This window comes from Corvus cornix, chromosome 3 (assembly GCF_000738735.6).
Source record: "Corvus cornix cornix isolate S_Up_H32 chromosome 3, ASM73873v5, whole genome shotgun sequence".
NCBI classification, from domain to species: domain Eukaryota; kingdom Metazoa; phylum Chordata; class Aves; order Passeriformes; family Corvidae; genus Corvus; species Corvus cornix.
In genome coordinates, this window is record NC_047056.1 from 88,269,152 (window position 1) to 88,291,783 (window position 22,632).

General features: G+C 34.7%; 1 protein-coding gene across 1 annotated transcript in view; it reads left to right on the forward strand.

Moving 5' to 3' along the window:
• EYS (eyes shut homolog) overlaps window positions 1-22,632 on the forward strand; it is an 852,840-nt gene that overhangs the window by 619,827 nt on the left and 210,381 nt on the right. The window contains exon 36 of the mRNA XM_019287512.3: window positions 7,418-7,530. Within this exon, the coding sequence (XP_019143057.3) occupies window positions 7,418-7,530 (113 nt within the window). The remainder of the gene's footprint in view (window positions 1-7,417; window positions 7,531-22,632) is intronic.

Genomic DNA, 22,632 nt, shown 5'->3' on the forward strand with positions numbered 1-22,632 from the left:
CTTACCTAGTGCGTGAGGAATATTCTGTTACCTTGAAACACCTCTTGTCTTAAGAAATTGCCCTATAAGGAAAAAAACCATATTTAAAATGTAAAAAAAACCAGACAAACCAGTTGCATATGTTTCTAGAAGGTGTACGGGCATGATATAAGAAAAGCACAGATCATGAAAATCTATGAAGAAATTTTCCTCCTCTCTCCGTTCTTCAGAAGAGAATTTTCAGTTTTCTTAGGAGTCTGGCAAAATTAGGCCCATTTGAATACCATATACCATATACCATATATGTTCATTAAAGAAAAGCCTATTGTATCAGAAAATTTTCATTTTTATGGGCATTTTTTTCATTCTGAAGACACCCTTTTATATGGAGGTCTTTGTTTTAGATAAGGCATTATCTCTTCTAATTCAGACAGATGTACAACTTCTTGCTAGAACTCTTCCCTTTTTTGTAACTCAGCATCTGTAATTCACTAAGACATGTTTCACACTGAATCTTACTTTAGATATAGACTATCCTGACTTGAAAGTGACACATGAGAATCATCAAATCCATCAGCATATAAACACATATGCTTGATTCAAACATCTGTTGGGTTAAATGTTTGTAGATTTGAGTGATTGGTTATGGATTGGACAAGAACCAGAACTACAGAAGTTGACTGACTTGGACTGAAAACTAGTTCATGGTGATGGACTCTGAACACCCTTCTCTAAGTGCTGTAATACTGTAATGTGTTAGCATGGTGTTCAGCGTGTAACTTCAGTGTCACTCTGAAAAAGTGAAGTGCAGGGAGATGAGCTGATTTCCACAGTTGATAGAGTCTGCACTGTACAAGACAGGTAAGTCCATTTTCCAAATTTCACTCTACATTTTCTAGTCCTTTCAGGCCAGTATATTTTCCATCTTTCTCAGGGGCAAGGTATTGTACCACATTAAACACAGAGAATTGAAAAAGATAAATTACAGTTGTTGAACTTATTAAGAATTGCAATAGCAAATGCAGTAAGTGAATCATTCATTATGTTCATAAGTATAAACACTGAAATTGTTTAGAAAAGGAGCAGACATTGCTAGCCATAAAGCTTAGGGAGGTCCTTCCTCACATCAGAGTCTTCACATCCGTTCTGAAATGCAACAGTGCACTTGTTTAAGTGCAAGCCAAGAGCAAGTTTAAAAAGTAAGGATCGTGGCCAAGGATGAACTTTCATAAAAATGGTAAGGGAATTTCTCAGTACTCTTGAATCTTTCAGACTTACTGATTTTAATTAATCCTTTGTGGTTTAATGAACCATGCTGAGCTAGAACTGCCAGAATCATGGAAAATTGACACTGGAGCACTCATGCTCAGCTTTTAGACTGCCAGTCAATTTAGGCGAAGAAATGATGCACGAGGAATGTGAATGTCTGTTATACCGTGAACTGGTTCCCCCCAGTCTGGGACCAGGCAGATGACCTATCTGGTTTCCACTGTGGAGCACAACAATGCAGGAGGGGGTTTGCCAGTTCAGATCCAATGTGAGAGGATAGTTACCTGCACTACAGCACAGGAGGCTGGAAGAACTATTGGCTTGCTGGTTTCCCATAGCAAAACCATCAGGGTTGCAACTTTTACAAGCCCTGATTTGAGTGGCTAGAACAAATGAGAACTGAATAGCAGAAATGTAAACCTGTACCACCCTGGGCAGTTTGGGGGATTTATTTTCTCCCTCTCTTCTGCCTGTATTATTATGCTTTACCATTCTTGTTTCATGAAAGTCTAATAATAGGATTCAATATCCATGGCAGATACAGTAAAAGCAGATTCAGGGTAATAACAGTAAATTCTTTTAAAATACAGTAGAGGTAGTTAGATGAAAAAAACCCCTGGATTTTACTCACCTCTTGAACCCCTTTTTAGTTGTGTTACTATAACATAATCAAAATTATTTTGGGATATTTGGCTCAGAATCACAGTGTCAGTGTAAAATCTTCTATTACCTTAAAATATTCATTGAACGAGCTTTTGGTGTTATGTATAGGTTTATACGGTATTTCATTTCATAGTCAGTATGAGTCAGGATGGAAAAAATTTCAGTTCCTTGGTGTTTCACCCAATTTATTTATATGTCAGCATGTAGGCAATTTTACCAGTATATATTCCCATTTTGCCTTCCCATTTCTATACTAGTACCAGGACAGAAGCTGAAGCAATATTCCTTCTCCCATATTTAAGTGTTTTCTTTTATTACTTTTGTTTGAGAGCTAATACTACTTTTCATTTTCTTACACATTTTGAAATGTCATTAATCTCTTTGGCTCATACTCCATTATCTAACAATAAAAATGCTTGTGATTTAAAATTTCAACTGAGTACGGAAAGTTTTATTAAAAGTAAATATTAGAAAGTATTTATGAACAGCATAGGTACATCACAGACACACACTCCCCTGCCACTGTCTACTTCAGCAGGACTTCTCAAAGGGAGGTGCATTTCTCTCTCATTAGTAGTTATACAAAATAACCAGACTAACCTTGTCCATTTTGCTTGAACTACCAGAGTTAAAATGAATAAGGTTTAATTTTTATTAATTGATTTTAAAAAAATTTAAATCAACAAGAACAAAAGTATAACATTTTTTGGCAATATGATGTCTGAGTCACTAATGTCGATTTTTAACAAAGCCTTGAAAACTTTTGGGCTTGAAGAAAGTACATATCTCATATATAGCATATTGCCTTGAATGCAGGCAAGTTTCAGTGTTCAATAAGTAAAATATAAAGATGGAATAATGTCCTGTTGGATTAAGCCCATTCTCATTGCCTTGCTGCTAATTTGATCGTCTGTGTAGTTCTAATTTGTGCTGCATGTAATTCAGTATCTAAGAGAGGAAAATAGGTTGTAAAATGACATTTTTAAAGAACAAATTCTTCTTTAGGGGGAAGCATCACCACCACAACCCATGGAATTTAGGTGTGGCTTTGTATTGTTTTTTTAAAATGTTATTTTTGGTTTTCAGAAAGTTTTTTAGTGGGCTTGATATTGAAATTCAGTTGCAGTAGGCTTCAAGCATGTTAAAACTGAGATGTTAGCCAAATTTGTATGTCTAATTTGAAGAGAATATAGAGCTGAGATTATGGCTTACTTAATTTCAGAGTTCATTATGATTGTTTCACATGATTCTAATCACTAGCAGAAAACAAAACTGGAGTAAAGAAGCTGTTATCTAAGTTGAGGGGTTTTTTGCGTTATTAATTTCCAAACGGTCCACCATGGTTTTAGTAAACACCAGTTAAAATTTTATTAGAGTATTCAAAACTGTGCACTGTAATTATTTTATTTAAGTTTGAAATGCTGCATTTGAAAAGTTTTGCAGTCTATTGAAGAGAATTCTACTAATCAGACTACAAAATCAGACATATTTCAGGAGTCACAAAGATGTGAAAGACTACTAAAGAGTGTATTCTGGTACACTGTAATATCTATAGTGAGAATTTTTAAGATATATAAAATTTATCTTGAGTGGAGACAAATGAGGAAAGATTGTGCTATGATTTTTTTCTTTCCAGTTATTCATATTTTTAAATAAATGCTCAGATCATAAGCCAAAACCTCATTGTATTATTTATGAATCTGTTGTGAATTGACAGCATGTAAGTTCATTTCATTAGGAACTCATTCTAGGTTAATTCTATCTAACAGCAGCTTAATTTGGGCTAGTCAGTAAAGGATGTTAATAAATGATTCGGCATAAATGTGTGAACTTTTCCTACAAGGTAAGTATCTGTACTCATTTTTGTCAAGTATAAAGGGCGTTTAAAGAGCATGGTTACTATATGTCAAACATATCTGAATAGATTGTGAATAGTGAATTTTATTAAACTAAATTTCTGATGTTGCTCTGGCTCTGACATTTTCAGGCAATTTAAGTGTTACAACTTGTCAGCATATTAATGTATTTTTGTAAATGGAAGGGAACTCAACTACATGTGAAGTCTACATTTTAATATTCTGCTAAACACAAAAAGGATCTTTTCTTTAAAACAGCAGAATAAAAGCTGCTTACTTTTGATTGTATATATCAATAGCTGTTATTCCTTTATATCTCTAAGATATTATTTTTTTTTATAGATAGCGTAGCAGAACAAATGCAAGTAATTTTTTAACTAAAATGTTTATAATGTGGTTATAATTTAAAAAAATAATAATTAAGATTGCTTTAGAGGAATGCATTACCTTCAAAATAGGCACATAACAATGTAAGAGAAATTATTAGGAGGCCAGCCAGTAGTGAGGGGAAGGAAACCATGTTGTTAAAATATTCAATGTTATAGTGTTTGGAGAAATATGCAGATAAATGTTGATTTCCAAACCAAGTGACTAATGTGCTCTTCAGTCTGCAAAATGGATCATAGGTTGACATAGTGAATTTTCCCTATACCAGAGTCTTGGATGAACTTAACTTGGCACAGTAGCTATCATAAAATCTTATTGTATATGACCTTTGCATTTATTGATTTCTTTTGTTTTCTTTTTTGTTTGTTCATTTTTACAATCCCAAGAAAGAGGGCTTTTGTTGAAACACATGCATGGCATGACTGAGAAAATCATAAGAGGCTCAGGGAGAAAAAAGCAGAAGAGCTTTAACAAGTTGATTTATACAGAGAATATTAAAACATTTTTCAATTGTTCATTTCTGAGGAGACAATGTTACAGGTCCCGTGTAGTTTCCAGCTCAGAATCCTGTAGCCATTTCTGTCTGTGTTCATAATAAATTTGCAACAGATCCTGCATCCTGTTAATTTGAAAATTATTTTATTTACTATTTATAAAAGGCAGAGAAAAAAATAACAAGCTTCTCTTATAAAAATTAAAATTTGAAGTTTAGTAGGGCAACACATCTTCAAAGATTACCTGGTATATTTTGTTATGAAGATGGCAGCAAAAGCAGACTGCTGATTGCAATGCTTGGCAGTCCATCGCACTTATTTCCGTGCCAGAGTGGCTGGCAAAGGAGGAAGAGAAAGAGTGTTCTATTGTCTGTAATCCACATCAATAACCTCTGCCAGCCCTTGTGGCATATCAACAAAGTTAACTTAGAGGAGAGCATTCACATCCAGTACTTGAATGAGTTTTTTGTTTCTTTTTGAGTTCCAGGAAGCTTCATTGTAATCCTCTGTGTTTGTTCCAAAGAGAAACCATCTTCCCTTTGCCACACTTGAATTTTGTTCGCTTTAAATGCCACCTTATAGACGGTACACGACTTTCCACGTTGTTGCTGTGTAATAATATCTCTTTTAAAGTCTTAACTTCCTGTAAGCCTTAGCTGCTAAGGAAATAAACAATGAACTGTTAGTGAAGTCTTTGAGCCCTCCCATGGGTTGGAAGGCCAGTTCATTCTGTTTATAGCATATGGCATGGCATGGTGTCTTATGTTCCAGAGTGGTTGAGCAGTGCAGAGAAAAGCCATTCTCCTTGCTTCAACTGTATTGTGCAGCCTATCTGTCTGCTGGGAGGGAGACAGCTCTTCTTTGCCTTTAATATGGTTGACTTTTAACCCCATTTACACTTGTACCATCCACAACATGCTATGGCAGAGTTCCACAACTTAATTTTGAGTTGTATGAAAAGCAAACCCTTTACCTTGCTTTCATCTTCGCACTGATTTATGTCATTTCATGTCCTTTTGATCCTGTATTTTGAGAAACTGTGAAAACTCTTTGTTCATCTGCACACTGCTCTGTTCTGTCTCTCATTGACAGTGAGTTTTCCTGACTGAAGATTCCTGGTCTATAGAGTCACTCTGTTCAGAAACTCTCATATGTATCGTCGCCCTTACATACCTTATAATTTTGCATATTGTGACATTTTTGCATATTGTGCATATATGTTGTGAAATCCTATTCTCAGGATTTTGGTTTTGCTATCCTGAGTAGTGCAGAAAATGTTGAGCCACTTAAATATGTTGAAGACCACAGACCTTAATACACATTTGCAGAGAGAATTTCTAGGGGCTCTCTATATTGAGAAACCTCACCATTTATTTACAATTTTTCTGCTTCTGTTTTTACCATTCTCCTAATTTATTGAAGGCGTTCCTTATTATCCCAGGGGGACTGAGTTACTTTAGTCTTTCAACACAGAAACTTATTGAAATCCTTTGGAAATCAAAGGCTATGTGCCAAGGCATCGTTTTTCACATAGGGTTCCTCCTGTGAGTTACAATTTCCCTTTTCAGAAACCATCTCGACTATTCCCCTGTACATTAAGTTCATTTACATATTTGTTAATTCTGTTCTTCAGTGTAATTCATAATCATTTGTCTTGAATGGAATTGGGACTTAGTGATCTGTAGTTTGAGATGTGTCCTTGCATGCCCTAGTCTTGTTCCCATTTTCAAAATCATACAAAGCAAAAAACCAAGCCTTCCTCCCCTCTCCCAAAAAATCCATATCTACCATTCCCATGTTTTGGATGCCATCTTAAGTGATGACCACAGTAACTTCCCATAGGAATCCCAGGCAGACACTATTTGATCTTTCTCTTTTTTTGCCACTGTTCACTTTTTTAGGTATTTTTAACATTTTCTAGTAATAATTCAATTTGAGACAGATCTCTGATGTCCCCCAACTAAAAAGAGGTTCTGTCATGAGAACCTCCCAGAACTACTCTTCATTAAATTTTGATTTGAGTCATTTACATTTCCTGCTAGAGCCTTGTCTCTTTGAACATTCCCTTTATACTTAGATGGTCTATTAGCCCTAAAGCCTTTCTGGCAGGCTTAATGCTCCCATTGGGCTTTAAAAAGCACTTAATGCTTTCTATCATGCTTTCAGCAAATTGTTCCTCAAGATATTTTTACTTTTCTTTCTGCAACTATCTAAACTTGACTTCATGTTTAGTGTTAGAAACAGGTCCTTGGCAGTGCATAACAACTTACTGTTTTCTGTATTTTCAGTGCCCCTGCAATGATTCCCATTTTTAGTAGGTCGTTAGGCATCTTTGAAATATGATTAATGATACTAGAAATCTTTTGAGCAGGGAAATAGTAAACTTACAAATTTCAAATCTTCCCTGTTTACCATTCTGCATGGCCTGTATTCCTCCATAAAAAAAAAAAAACCTGATTAAATTGTTCTCTAAGTTAGTGAAACACACTTTTCACTGGTGTTTCACAATACCTGTAGTGCTCTCTGCATGTTCCGAACTCTGTTTTTAAATTTATTCTTTATTTTTAAGTCAGTACTGTTTACCTTGCTGTGATTTCTTTTCATATTCTTTTTTTTTTAGTAGAATTTCATTAGAGGAAAAATGGAGACAAGGAGGGTTTTTCAGGAGTAGGTAAAATAATCCTACAAATATTTTTATAGTAACTTAATTATTTTTAAAATTGATCACAATGACAAGCAAAAGAACTGTGTGCATTTTTTCCTTTGTAGATTTCTGGACCTGTCTACAATTTCACTGGCTGTATAAAAGTCACAGAAATCAATAATGTCGGACCTTTCAGCTTCTCTAACGCTGTGGGAAGAAGTAATGTTGACAATTGCAGGTAAACTGCCCTCTATACCTTTCCAAATTGTAAGAAATTGTTTGTGATGATTTTGCTTCACTGGGTGACCATTTTAGATAATTTCAACAATGGTTAAAAAAAAAAAAAGACAAAAACCCCTAGAGAGACAGATACCTTGCTTTCTTTTGTGCTTTTGAAGCATTTTCTTTATGAAAGATTGTATTTTTTGCAGAGTAGTTCAATTAAGCTTGACAGCTTATTTAGAGTGAGTTGTCAGTCCCCGAATGCTGAAACAGTGTATTAAGAAAGATGATCTGCAGGAAAATATGGGACTGGGAAGTGAGGAGATGTGCTGGTTGGATTTTACTCATGACTTTGGGACTTCCATTAGTCTTGTTACAAATATGGATGACTTGGTGCCTCATTTACTCTACAAGAGATTGTGAAAAATGCTGGAAAGCATTGTTGCTGAATACATTTAAAAACCCCGGTTGAATTCAGTTTTGCATATTCACATTGCTGTTGGTCATGCATTGATTGAAATAAAAGGCTATACAGGAGCAGTGGTGCACATTAGGATTCTGTTCTGTAATATAATAGGTTTGAACATGGAAAAGTGGAAAGCAAAGGAAAACAGAGGTGAATTGCATTTGTAGATAATGAAGTCTTTCAGAAGAGAGTATCATTTCAGTCGTGGGATGTACATGTCCTATATTACTGGAGAACATTATATATGGCTTTTTACATATGACTTTTTCCCCTAAAATTTACAGAATAGTTAAATTAATGTTCATGTGCTTACTTAAACACTATCCTCGAAAGCTAGTGGTAAACTGCTAGATCATTAATTAAAGATCTGTGAGATCTGAACTCTGTGCTCAGCGCTACCACTAACCCCTTAAAGAACCTACACACATCCCACTCAAAGTTATGAAAAGCATGTAAACCCACTGTCTAATGAACTACCTGTCCCAAGTCCTAGGCGTCTAAGCTTTTGCCAGTAACACTTACTCTGAACACAAAATTGAGTTTGTTGCCTCTGCACAGACCTGCCACCATTTTTATTTAGAACAGCAGGTCAGTGTCATCTCTTCGTCCAAAGCTGATGAAGAAATAAATCTTTGCACCCTTTAAGTTCCCCAAAGCATTTTGTTTGGAATATGTTCTAAGTGTGTTTAAGAAATGGTCGTGGGTTTAAATCCTGCACAAAAAAGAAAACCCTGGCCTCTGTTGTGATGAACCCCAGATAAGCAAGAAGCAATGTCTCCTTTATTGTCTTTCTGCACAGTTTCATCAGAAATTTTCCTAGTCAGAACCATGGTGTCCTTCAAAATGAGGGCACGTACTCTTGTCTGTGAAACTATGCCTCTGTGCAAAACAGAAATTCATAAGCTTGAAAGCAAGTGAGGAAGCCGCCTCATGTCTTTCATTCAGGTATTAACATAGGTTGAAATAATCTTGACGTCAAGAGGTATTTATGCATTAGAAATTAAGTAATCATGGTGAAAAAGGGATCATAAATCATCTCTGGTGTCTCTGGTTACTGGATTAGGAAATTGTTCTCCATTTTGCATATGCATTAGAGCTTTGATATCCCAAATCCTAGGCAAGAAGGTAGTTCTGTTTTTTAAATTACTAGGTAAAAACAGGATAACTCAAAAATCAGGACTGTTAGCATCTTTTCTATTTTCTTTCTTTCTCTTTAATAATACTGTCACTGATACAAGTGCTTACATCCTTGAGCTTTTGGACACCATTCTTTTTTACTGTTTTTCCCATTGAAGTTTATATTACCATTCCATTAAGTATCAGGAGCCTTCAAGAAGCAAAAAGACCAATGAGAACAGCTTTGCCCAGTCTGTGTATGTAACATAGAGAGGGATATAGACAAGAAAGTGGTGACATGTAAAAAAATTAGCTTTGTTCCTTTTAAATTTTTATTAGTACAGAATTCTATATTATCTATTATAATCTATAGAATTATATACCAAGATTTATTGAATTTTTTATTGATTTGATACTCCCCTTCATAGTTAATTAGCATACAAATATGGTTTATATGGTATAATATAGACATTAAAGATTGCTTTATTTGAATCAGAACTCAGTGATTACAGTCTAGGACTGTTTCTTGCAAATACTTATGGTGCATATGTTATGGATTAGGTGAGTAAAATGACATGACTGTTTCTATAGATGAACTGTGGATATAATCTTTTACATAAAAGGATGTTGGAAGAATGTTGGGACTTCTCAATTCTCTATGCTAAGCAACATGTTCCTTTTACCTCCCTGCTTCCTCGGAATGCTGTAGATGTACCTAACAGTGTCCAGCCTCATGCAGTCCACACAGACCTGGCACCATCCTAGTTCAAATCACAGTTATTCCTGTCTGTGAAAAGCTGAGTTTCAATAATGGAAATTGTTGTACTTGGTCTGTTGAAATTCAGAGTAATTTCAACAGATAATTGAACTTATTCTGAATTCCCCTTGGTTGGAAGGGAAATTGGTAGGAATGGACTGCATGGAAGCCTGGCAGACATTCTCCTTACTCATTCCTGCTCAGTGACACATGAATTTCATACCTGCTCACACCTGGCAGCTAACATTGTTGTTTGCTTTTCACTTTAGGTATAATACACATTCATCTTGACACCATCAGTCCTTAAATACAGTCTGCTTCCCTAAAAGCACCTAGGAAGCTCAGCTGTCATTCCCCTTTTGCACGACAGGCTTCTGGGAGAGATGGATTTGTTTTGAGAAGGAAGGACAAAGTGATTGAAGAAAGTTGTTTAATAGGGAAATAATGGATTATATACTTTGCAAATATGAGTAGCGAGTGAATACTAGAAAGCATGGTGTAATTTATATTGTATTTTCAGAATTCATATGGTTCTGTAGATGCAATATTGCTACAGTAGGAGCTGCCTAATAGTAGCAGAGCACTCTGCAGTGTGGCAAACAAAGCAATCCAATTCCTTCTGCAAGAACATCCCTGTATTTGTCACTCAGTGGCACTGTTTCTGTTCTTACTGTGGTAGTTTTTCTTTAACTGACCTTATACTTATTATCATCACCTCTTTGCAGGCTTCTAATCCTTCCAAATGCACCGCTTTTACATATTTAGCGCACTCTAGTGGCATTCATTTACCCTGCTGGGTTTTGCCCTTCTTGGTGCCCCAGCTGCATGGATTACTTCGTTATTGTGGACATGCTGACACTTCTTAAAATGTATGGGTCTGTGAGTAAATTTTAAGCTTATGATTTTTTAATAGGATTGAAATTTACTTAAATTTGTTCTGCCATCTTTCTAACTGGATCTATTTGTATTTTAAAATACCAAAAGTATGATCTAATATGTGCAAGGAATATAGAAAGCTTTCAAAAACATATTTTAGAGATCGTTCGTTAACCTTTTCAAAACCATTGCCATTAATACTTCAGGACAAGACAGTACCTTTCATAGGATATTATATACTGCATGTTCCTTATCTCAAAGATTTATATTCCTGTTCAAAAAATGTTCAGAATTAAGAAATTTTTTTTAAATTGCACCATAACATTAGTTTCACTGGCATACCTGTCTGCCTATCTGCTGTCTAAAATGCCCTAAATGTATTAGAGCAGGAATGCTATTTGTTACTTTAAAATTCATAACTTTTAATGCAAATATCATACACTACAAGGGAAAGAGAATTATTTTAATTTGGTAGAACTAAATTGGAGATCGGGGCAACATGGAAACTACCTTTCATGTCATTTTGTAAGCAGGTGTTAAATTCTGCTTAAATTCAAGAAGATGATTGATACAAGCAGCACCAGACAATTGGATAAGATCAAAGACCAAAAACTTGCAATAATCCTTTTCATTCTGAAAAATGCAAGATTTCTGTGCATTCTCAGAAATATTGACGTTTCAGACATGAGGCTTTAACTCAGTTAATCTGGCCCAGATGCTTCTGTTATTCATGTGCATCATTGTTTAAGCATAGAGTTCATAGGTACATTATTACATGATACCACAAGGACAGAGAGCAGGTAGGAGGGATGTACTGCACTGAGGGCTCATCTGAACTTCCTGCCATTAAATGTAACCAAGATGAAACAGGAAATGGCAGAATAATGGTATGGGCAGGAGAAGGAGTTTAACTCTCTGAAAGCAGACTGGCAGCCATAAAGTACTCAGCTATGTAGCTTTGGCTTTCAACAGAGGTTATAATGGAACTGTATCAATTAGTAGTTTTCTAGAATTATGCTAGACTACATTGTTATGTAAGTCTTGTCAAAGTTTATTTTAAGATTCTCTTTAAATTATACCTGTCTCAGAGATACGAATATATAGACAATTTTGAAAGAGATTATATAACGACCAATAGTAGTAGTAGAAGGACAATTGAAAATAACGGATATCTGATAACATTCTTTAAGAAATGAAATCTCTTTCATTTTTTTCCTTCTCCTATAGGAAGATACTTGTGTTGTGTTAATGCAATATAAAGCTTCTTTAAGTGTTTCGGAAAATATTACTGGAATAGATTCGCAGGATAAATGACTATCACTTCCAGATAGAGTTCAGATGACAGATATAAATGAAGCTTTGAGTGCCAGTATTAAAAGCTGGTGTTTACTGCAGTTCATTTCTGTTTTAGTGTCTGGGAGCTATGACTGCTATATATTGCTGTAAGAGTTTACTGTAACAGTTTACAGCATGTACTAAATTCAAAGGTTCCAAACACACACACACAAAATATATAGATATACATATATACCTGCACCTATCCCAGCCCTGATTTTTTCATTAAAGAAAAAAAGAATCCTAGCTATGAAACAGAAAAACACTGCTTACTATTTTTCTAAGAGAAGTTTTACTGATGGATGCAGATGTACAAGAGTGAGTTGGACTCTCAGAGAGGAGCTAATAAGCTAAGTTCTTCATTTCTGCCCATTGGACAGATAATTGGTAGATTTTTTAAAAGATTTTACTTTCTTATTATTTTATCTCAATATGTGTTTTCCAGGCTGAAACTGAGCTTTATTTCAGCAAAGACTCTGATTGCTATTTGCATTTTGGAAAGAGGTTCTTGAAAGTGCATTACTCAAGTTCCATTCCATCAAGAGGACTGATGGGTTTCCTAATATATGGCAATTTTCTCAGGAGCTATGCAGTACACTTTGGAGAACTTTCCATGTTTTCAGTAAGCCCTCAGTTCCACTTTCTCGTTACTCATGCACTTTCCAACAAGCTCCAAATCTCCTTCCTCATGTGTGAATATTCCCTTTTCCATTCTACAGTTTTCTGTGATATTTTTACAAAAATCTCCACAGATCCCAACACCTTTGTGAAGTCAGTCTCCTGTGCTACTTCTCAGCATTTTTTCCACTGTGGAATTTCCTGGGTTTCAGTATATTGTAAAACATCACAACTCAGAGCATCTGACACCAAGCATCTGAAGGTGTTTGACTTCTGTCTTTGGAATGAACTGCCTACTTTAAAAAGCAGAAAGTTCATCTGCTGAAAGTTATTTTTCAGTCAGTTGTGAAAGTCCTACTGTTACCATTCCACTTTCTAAGGAAAGTGTTTATGTTGGTGCATACTGTATGTTAGAGTTCATCCTAAGAGTCCATACAAGGCTCAGGTTGTCTTAAAGAATTTCTTCATATTAATCCACCTGAACTGAAAAATTTGCAGTCAATCAAACATGCAAGCTGGCTTAAAATCTAAAGAGAAATCACAGTTTAAGCTTAAGATTACCAAGCTTAAACTCTTCTGCCCACTTACATCTTAGTTGATGAATAAATCCAAGATCCTATAAAAAGCATTGAGCTTCTGTTATATGTGAGAGACTACCAGTTAAATTCTCACATCCCAACATCAATTCTTACTTTACTTGCATTTGTATTTTCTCCTTAACAGTTTAAAGTTATGTGCTTAATTCTGAAACACAAAAAAAAAAAAAAAAAAAAGGAATATATAGTGCCCATCAACACTGTGGAAGAAAATTATTAAATGAAGAATACTGACACTACTTAGTTTTATTTATTCAGCAGGTTTTATGAGTTTTCTCTGATTAACATGGAGATTGCACTAAATGTTTCTGAAATACAGAACTGAAGATAAAGCTTCAGGAAGATCATTCATTTGTATTCACCATATACATTATGCTTGATATTATGTTAATAACATTTCTGTACAATTCTAACATAGAGAGTGATAACAAGCATTTGATCTTCTTTATGCATATATTTTGTTATTTTTTTCCTCTCTCATTTATTGCTTTTGCTGGCTGATAACATTTTCCGTGTGTTTGCCTCTTACTCCTTTTCCATGGCCTGGGTTGCTTTCATATGCTTTCATCCTCTTTACTTGTTTTGCTCCTCTTGATTTCCCTCATCTTTTACATTTGTTTGTAATATTTTCTTTTCCTCTGTGAGTTTTGCTGTTCTGTACAATTTCCTTTCTGCTCTCTGTGTGCACATGAATTCTCTTCTTCTGTTACCTTTTCTTCCTCTTCTGGCACTTCTGTTCAGATAATGACTTTCCAGTGATAGACTTCAGTGTTTCAAAAAAAAAACAAAACAGGAAGAAAGAAAGAAGTGACAGAAGTAATCTTCCCTACTGTTATAAATCCTCAAAATCACTGTAAAATGTTATACAAGTCTTTTGAAGTATTCTGTGAAAATATGATGGATATTAGATAAATCCATGTGTCAAATAGATGCAGTTGAGATAATGTGTGTTTGTAAACATTACATTTCTCTGCTTGTTTCTGGAAAAGATTATCTCTCATCAGCATACCACAAAACTGTCATTAATCTTCTTTGGAAAAACTCTCTATTTCTAGATTAATAATAGTATTTGGTGATGTTTATCTTTACCTTACTCATCCCTTTGTAACTTTAGGTATATGCACTCTACCAAAAGATTGTTTCTTCATTCTGTCAACAGAATTCACTGGTGATCACTGTCTGTTAGTGTGTGTCTGTGATGAACAATTGTAATGAGAATGTCTGCTGGAATTGCCAGGTACTTGCACGGAAACTAATAAGACAAGTCTTAAAGGATACCATGCATTTTTTCCTTTCATTTTTCATCAAGGAGGCATTTGCAAGTATATATGTCGATTTATGCAAAAATGTAATATTTTTGTGAATAAGATTCACAGGTTTTTTTAATGTAATTGTCTTTCCACTACTGCTCCTGCGTACTTTATTATTTTAGAAGGTATTGATTTCATGTGCTAAAAAAAAGGTTCCACTGATGGAGTGCTTTTGCACTCAAGTCACACTTTTGGATCTATTTTTGTTCATTCATATAATATTTAATATCTCCAGTTACTTGTGATTCTTATTCTAGACTACTAAATTTACTAAAGGAATTTATAAAGCTTCTTTCACCTCAAATGCTAAACCATTGCATATAAACTGATCCTTCATGCATCACAGAATCACAGAATCACAGAAACACAGGATGAGTGAGCCCAGGAGGGACCAGAGTGCATCACTTTTAGCAGAACACTCATACTATAGAACCAAATTTATTTACAGTACTACGTCCAACTCTGGGGTGCCCAACACAAGAAAGACATGGACCCGTTGGAACAAATCCAGAGGAGGCCATGTAGTGGATCAGAGGGCTGGAACACCTCTCCTATGAAGACAGGCTGAGAGAGTTGGGCCTGTTCACCCTGGAGAAAGGAGGGCTCTGGGGAGACATTATTGGACCTTCCAGTACCTGAAGGGTGCTTCCAAGAAGGCTGGAGAGGGGCTTTTTATTAGGGCATGTAGTGATAAGAGAAATTGGCTTTGAACTGAAGGAGGGTACATTCGGATTAGGTGTTAGGAAAAAATTCTTTTCTGTGAGGGTAGTGAGGCACCAGAACAGGTTGCCCAGAGAAGCTGTGGATGCCCCATCACTGCACCTTTTCAAGGCCAGGTTTAATTGGGCTTTGTGCTACCTGGTCTAGTGGGAGGGCCTGGCCAATGGCAGTGGACAGTTGGAACTAACTGATCTTTAAGATCCCTTCCAACCCAAATCCTTCTATGACTCAGATTCTAACTACTTAAGGAAGGAGAAATATGTGTTAAAGACTTCTGTTACAGGAAGAGTCTCTATCTGCTCTGGCCTCTTTACATTGAGTGGTAGATTCAAAGCCCCACAAACTGTGATTACTGTATAAAGTTGCTGTATCCATCTAAAGCATGTTCATAAAGCATGGAACTGAGAGAGATTGCCTGTCAGATGCCTGTTCAGTAGGTCATCACAAGTTCTTACGTAGGAGATAAGAGAGTTAAGGATGTGACAAAGCTCAGTGGACCAGCATGGGGAAATTCTGGGAGGCATTACACTCCAAAGGACAGCACAGTGAATCCTCCATGCTTGGAGCTTCCTCACTGTCAGGACTGATCAGAATCAGAAGGTTGCTGAGATAGTTTAAAAGCCATATGGCAATCTTTCAGCTTTTCTTACCTGTGGATTATGTGGTTATTCAGTGGTTGGAAAGGTGTGGGACTTCAGCTGTATATATTTAGCTCCAGCAAGTGAGAGTGTTTTACATCAAAGATCATAGTTCCAGGAACACTACAAGTTGCCACAACATTTGGGTTGTTCTAGGTTATCAACAGGGTTCATTTCCTTTTGCCAAATTGCTTTGAATATTTATTCTTCCCTGGAAATTCTCTCATTCAAAAAAGCACTGTGCTTGAACACTATTAGCTTTTGAAATGTAAAAGCATAAAAAAGCACAAGAAAATATATTTTAAAGATTTATGATTTTTAAATTTTTTTTCATTAATTAATGTAACTTTTTCATTTTAGATTTCAGCACAACTTCCCCCAAAATCAAAATAATATTATTAATGTGAAGATAGAAGGTATTCCCTAGAATTTAAAAAAAAAAAAAAGGTTGAGAATGTACCAACTTTCCTGCAAAACTTGAGCAGATTCGCAGAATAGAAGCTAAATTTAAAGCCATTTTTCAAAGTTCTTAAAATTTTACCTAATATGTTTTTCACAGTATTAATAATATCATGTGTCATAGCCATTGAAATACTCTTTGGAAACTTTACCCTAATTCTTAAGAAAAGTTATCTTAGTGACACAGGACATCAAATGGTAGGGTTCAGTAGCTTCCTGAAATAATTACTTGGGCTTCTAGCCAGACAGTTGTGTGAATAATAAAATCCTTTTCTTCTACTTTCTTAGAACAGAAAAAATAATCTCAGTTTTGTTCTGTCCATCTAAAACTTGATGGGTTTTAAAGATGGCTGCATGTATTGTTTGACAAAATTTTGCTTTAAGAATATTTCCCTATGTATCTAGTCTAACATGTATTATGAGCAGTGATTAAGAAAAGCTAAGTATATAAGATGAGGAATTGTCTAAAACCAATCAAATGGTAAAAGAAATTATCTTGCATGCTTTCTGTATTGAACTACAGTCACACAACTTTAGTACTAGCAATTGCTGTCATTCCAATTACAGAAACCTGGAAATAGAGAAGAAGTGTTTTGTTATATACTCAGAAATAATTAAACTCTGGAGCAGGTTTCCATGACTTCTGAGTTATGTGCAGAAAGTGCCATGTAATGGAGCTGTAGTTGCTCCTGTTATTATACCAGACTGCATTGTGAAGAGAGGCATATTAGAGAGAATAAGTAAGAATGAAAGTCACACTGAAAGAAATAATTTGCCTACTGGAAACTTGAATTGGTATAATACTTTCTCTTTGACTTTAGAATTTTATACAGAAGTAATAAGAAATCTTCACAGTTGCCTTGAACTGCTAACAGCCAGAATGTAAAGAGAAAAGTTTGGAAATTCAGTTTTATTCTGACTGGCAACTTTCTTCTGGTGTCCACTCTATGTCCCTTCACTGTGTTGGTGAATAGACCATGGACTTCATGACTAAAGTATTTGTGGGTGTGTAAAAATCTCATTTAACAAAGCTAAAAGTGAAATAATAATCATCATAAAACCCTGTGTGATTCTATAGAAAATAAAATCCACTACATATAATATTCCACTATTTTGTATGTTTTCTACAATTAAAAAGACTGTTTGAGCTTCTCTTTGGCAGAGTGCTTTTCATAACTGTGGTTTGTTTCAAATCTAAAAATCATCAGGAATTAAAATTTCAAAACCAGGATTTTTTTAAAGATATCCTTTATATTCTTGAAATCAAAAATATGTTCTTTACAATGTTATGTATTGTGAACCTATAAATTAAAATTTGATATATTAATATGCAATTAACTTAATAGGAGGTATTTAAACTGAAATGAAGCTCGCCTAAAATTGTTCAAAAATTGCAGATTTAGTTGAAAAGCCTGTAAAAAGGCAATATTAGTAACTTTTTTGAAATTAACTTTGTACAAAGCTTCATATTTGAATTACTTTAAACAGGCCAAACCACAAAGGGAGAGCAATGTCGTGAAGAGTTACTGTTAGTTAATTAGACAAGTAGCTCAATGTAAGCTTTGGAGCAAAATGATAAATGTGATTTCTGTGTGTATGAGCAAGAAAGGAGGAACATTCCTTTCTGTGTACACTATTGATTGTGATATTCGTTGCACTGTATTTCATTGTGTCCTGGTGTGCAATGTAGCAGAACCTAGAAACCATAAAAGGTGAAAGATATAATTCAAAAACCGTCAGAGAAATTGGTGATATTTTTTATAAAAAGGTGTGCAGAAAGATACTTTGGTAATTCAGTGTCTCGGGTTTTTTACTGAAGTATGACTGTGGGGATTATGGTGTATGCAGAGGCAGCACATTTATTAACACACTGTATAATGAAGAGAAGCCCAGGATGCAGACTAGGTTTCTTTAGCTCAGCATGTTAGAACCAATGGCTGAAAGCTGTAACTAAAGGTCTGAATTGGTAATAACCCCCCAAAATAGCTGTAGTATAAATGATGATAATTGGTACAAACTACCAATTGATGCAAAACATATGATGAGACATGGCTGCATATCTACTGTCTGCTGCTGAGTCATAAGTTGTCTTACATTCTTATTATCAAGAAATCTCTGCGTCTTAGATGCCCTCACTCCTAGGTCTTGTCATATAAAATATTAAATAAACTGAAATAATATGTAATTATTTCTTTAAAAATATAATAATTTCTTATTTTAATACATTCTTATTTAAACGACTTGGTAAATTAGGTAGTATATGTATTGGCTGATTCACATATGAGGAAGTTATTTTCTATGGTGAATAAATGGGCTTCTCTGGAGAGCTGCTAAGCAGAATTTTATTTTCTGTGCAGGATAGGGATTGTTTGTTTAAGGTTGTAATATTAAGTAATGCAAGACTAGAAAGATATATCATCCTTCAAAGGCCCTTGGTTTTAAAGTTAAGAAAACAGTCTTATCCCTACAACCCCTGGATTGCAGCAGAAAAACAAATATATTAACCAGTGAAAGAAACATGAATTTCCCTCCAAAATTCATATAGATATTTTACAATTACCTAATTTCTCAAGACCTACATTGATTATAGTTTATATTTTTTTTTCGGAATCTGTAACCTTCAGAACCGTAATCATATCCTGTCTGACTCTTGCTCTGCAGTACTGTAGGTAAACAGTGCATCAGTGCCCCCTGCAGCCTTAAAACACTAGTATAAAAGTTAAAAAAAACCCCCAATGCTATTGATCTTTGTTGAAATTACTATTCAGAAAAAGAACAGATTTAAATACTGTGGTATCCATTCCTTTTTTATCCTTCCTTCTTTAAAAGTGAAATCAAAGCTCTTGGGTAAAGAAAAAATTCTTCAGAAATGTAACCTAAAATTCAAGACAGACCTTGATATATTTGTGAGAATAAAAAGTATTTTTTTTAACATTCAAATACAGTGGCAAATGAAAAGCAGAATCCAGAAGCATAAGAAATTCAGAATATATGTGTAAACTTTAAAATGAATAGTTATAAAAAAGAAAGAAATTCTGACTCTCAGAAGACAAATTTCTGTAATGTGTAGAATGTTCAGAGAATGGAGAAATGCTGCTTCCTTTGTGCTAAACTGTAGGTATTCATGCATTTTCATGTATATTTTTGAAAATTTGCTCAAAATTACACATATAAAGATAAGTTTGAGCTTTTTTTCCTCTCATTCAGCTCCTACACACATATTTCCAAAGTCATTGGAAAATTTCTAGACACAGCATTAGCTATGGGTATACAGATTTCTTTTGAAACTCTGAAGTTTCAATGAAGCAATGGTTGGCAGTAGTAGGAATCTAAAGTAATTAATCTATGTATGGGGAGAAGGAAGGTTTTCAGCTCGTAAAACCATGAGCTGTTAAAATTGCAAACAGTGCCAAAAGGAGGGCATGAACATAAAAAAAATTAATTTTAAGAAAACACCTATCTCTATGCAGTGAATAGATTTGTTGAGATATACATGCTTCAGACCAGTTTTCTGAAGCCAGATTTCCCCATTTTCTGTCTCTACACCCATGCTAAAATTAAGAGGTAAATAGGAGATGATGCTGCACTGCTAGAACCCATACTAGGTCCTACTTCACAAAAAAAAAAGTGACTTGGCATTCCTTATCTGCAAAATAATTCCTTATTTAAATAGCAGGTTACAATATGAAGTTTCTACATCTGTAAGGATGAAGGCTGGAGGCCAAATGACATTAGTCAATTGAAAATGCATTAATTTCTTAGAACTAACTGTCTAACATAGTTCACTGATGTTGTAAAATTGAGTAAGTATTATATGGAAATGATAGGAAATAATTAAATCTCTTCTGGGCACTATAAAAACAAGTGTGACATAAGTAACTGGCTTCCAGCATTTATCAATTATAAAATCCATTTCATAAACCAGAAGATATAAAGTATTCTTGACTGAATTAAAGTATATGAAAGAAATTTGGCAGCATTCAGAACTTTTAAGTGGAGAGAGAGTTCCGTTTGCAAGTGAGATTAGTTTTATTTACAATAAATAACTTTTTCCCCTCAGAATAAATTTCTAATATAAACAGAGTAAGGCAAGTTCTCTGATTTGGGAATATGGCCATGAAACCTTTAACAGATTTTCATCAAATTTGATTAATTGAATAAAATTACTATTTTTTGCATTAAAAGGTATATTTGTACCTCCTAAGCCCCACTAAACCCTTTGCCGATGGCAAAGCATAATCTACTTGCCTTGGCGGGTTTTATTTTCATAATTTAAATCTGTGGTTTAGATATTTTAAGTCTTGATTACTAAATGAGTTGTCTAAATTTTTCACAAAGAAACCAAGTATTTTTTTTTTAATTAAGAAAGTAAGCAAGACATATCTTACACAAACATCTTATATCTTTTAACCTTCCGACTGCATTCATACAGTTGTTTTATTGATATGATGATGAACGTTTGGCTGATATTTTTAAATCTGACTTGCTTTGATATAATGACCCTCTTAAATCACTAATATCAATGCTTTAAATGTATCTGCCCTTCATGATTTAAAGTTACTCAAGAAAGAACGGCTGAAAAACATGTTTCAGTTTGAAGGTAACAATGAAAAGTATTTTCTGCCATTGAGAATAATCTCCCAGTTTTGCCTCAGGTTTCTTTTTTACTCTTGTTTTGAGACTTTTTTTGTAGTTGGAAAGACCAATTAGTTTTGCAAGTGGTGTTGCCTATTGCCAAGTCATAGCCCAGTACCCAAATCATCAATGACTTAGCATTTGGGTCCAGGTAGTGTTTAAGATAATGAGAAGCTCTTAGGATCAATGAATGCAAAACATCCAAAACTTCCAATGTTACCCTGGAACAGCATGACCACCTCCTAATTTCAATATAACATAGTTTTATTTTATTATGTTTTCTACCTCTCTATGATCATGCCCTGTCACATAGCCTTTAGGTTGATAAGAAGATGGGAGGTATGAATAATCCAGTTATAACATTTTTCTGTTAAATAATCCACGTCAAGACAAGTCAACTCCTTAACTATTCCTTAATTATTCATAATCCTAATCAAAAGTCAATAGTTTAATGCAGAGCAGTGGCATGTTCTTTTTCTCCACTTGATCTTAGTTCCTGAGCAGTCTTGAATATTGCTCACATGTTGAAAGACAGAAATCTGCTGACAAGGCATCTGGAGTTTCCTTATTTCTTGTTTGTGAACTGTTATTTTTTTCTTTCAGTTCCTCACACTAAAAATAAAATTCAGTCTTGATAAGGCTGCCTGTTACTATGTCTCCATATTTTAAGATTTTCCTAAGTTATAGTCACATTCTGTTACACATGTTAAAGTAACAGCAGTCTCTTAATTGCAAACTTGAATTGCTTAAACTGTTAGGAAGATTAATTTCAGTTGTAAAAGATACATGATTCTTTGCTGTAAAGGTATGTGATTTATGGGAAATGCTTTTAGAAAATGTTTTCAATACATAAAAGTGGTTTGGGAGGTTTTTCAGCTGTATAATCAAAACACAAATGATTTTAAGTGTGACAGTGAGTAGAAATAGGAATTTTTCCTCACTCATCACATTTGTTTTATTTAGTACCATCTCTAGTCGACAGAGAAAGGTGGTTACTTTTCTTAGAATGTGATGAGCTGGAGGTGCCTCTCTCTGCATATAGGTCATCTACAGGCAGAACCAAGGTTATCAGTTCAGGCAAGTTTCAAAGGTCTTATGCAGATACCGTTTGACAAAGTGAATTCTGTCCTAGAGTTTTATTTGTAGATGAAATTTCTTCAAATATTTAGGATGGAAAAGACTATTTGGGGAAGCATTTTGATGTCTTGGGGAATTAGGAATGGAAAAGAGATTGAACATGAGGTCATAAGTATCAAATTTCTTAATTATTTTGTTATTGATGGTTCTTGTTGGTGCTGTCAACATCATTGTTACAGTATTTGTACACTCTCAGGTAAAGTGAGAGTGTTTGTTACAAAAACACATTTGGGCCAAAATTCAAATAGCTTTGCAATTGCATGAAAGATAAATATTACTTACTCCGGCATTTAACAGTCTTCCTTTAGGAAAATCCCACTAGTAAGAATATAACATTGTTTAGTGTACCCTTACAGTCATTCCAAGAAGGAAAAGTCATCTACAGCATTGCATCTTACACTGGGACACGTTAAAATATGATATTGATGTAGGGGAAAAAAAAATCATTAAATTGT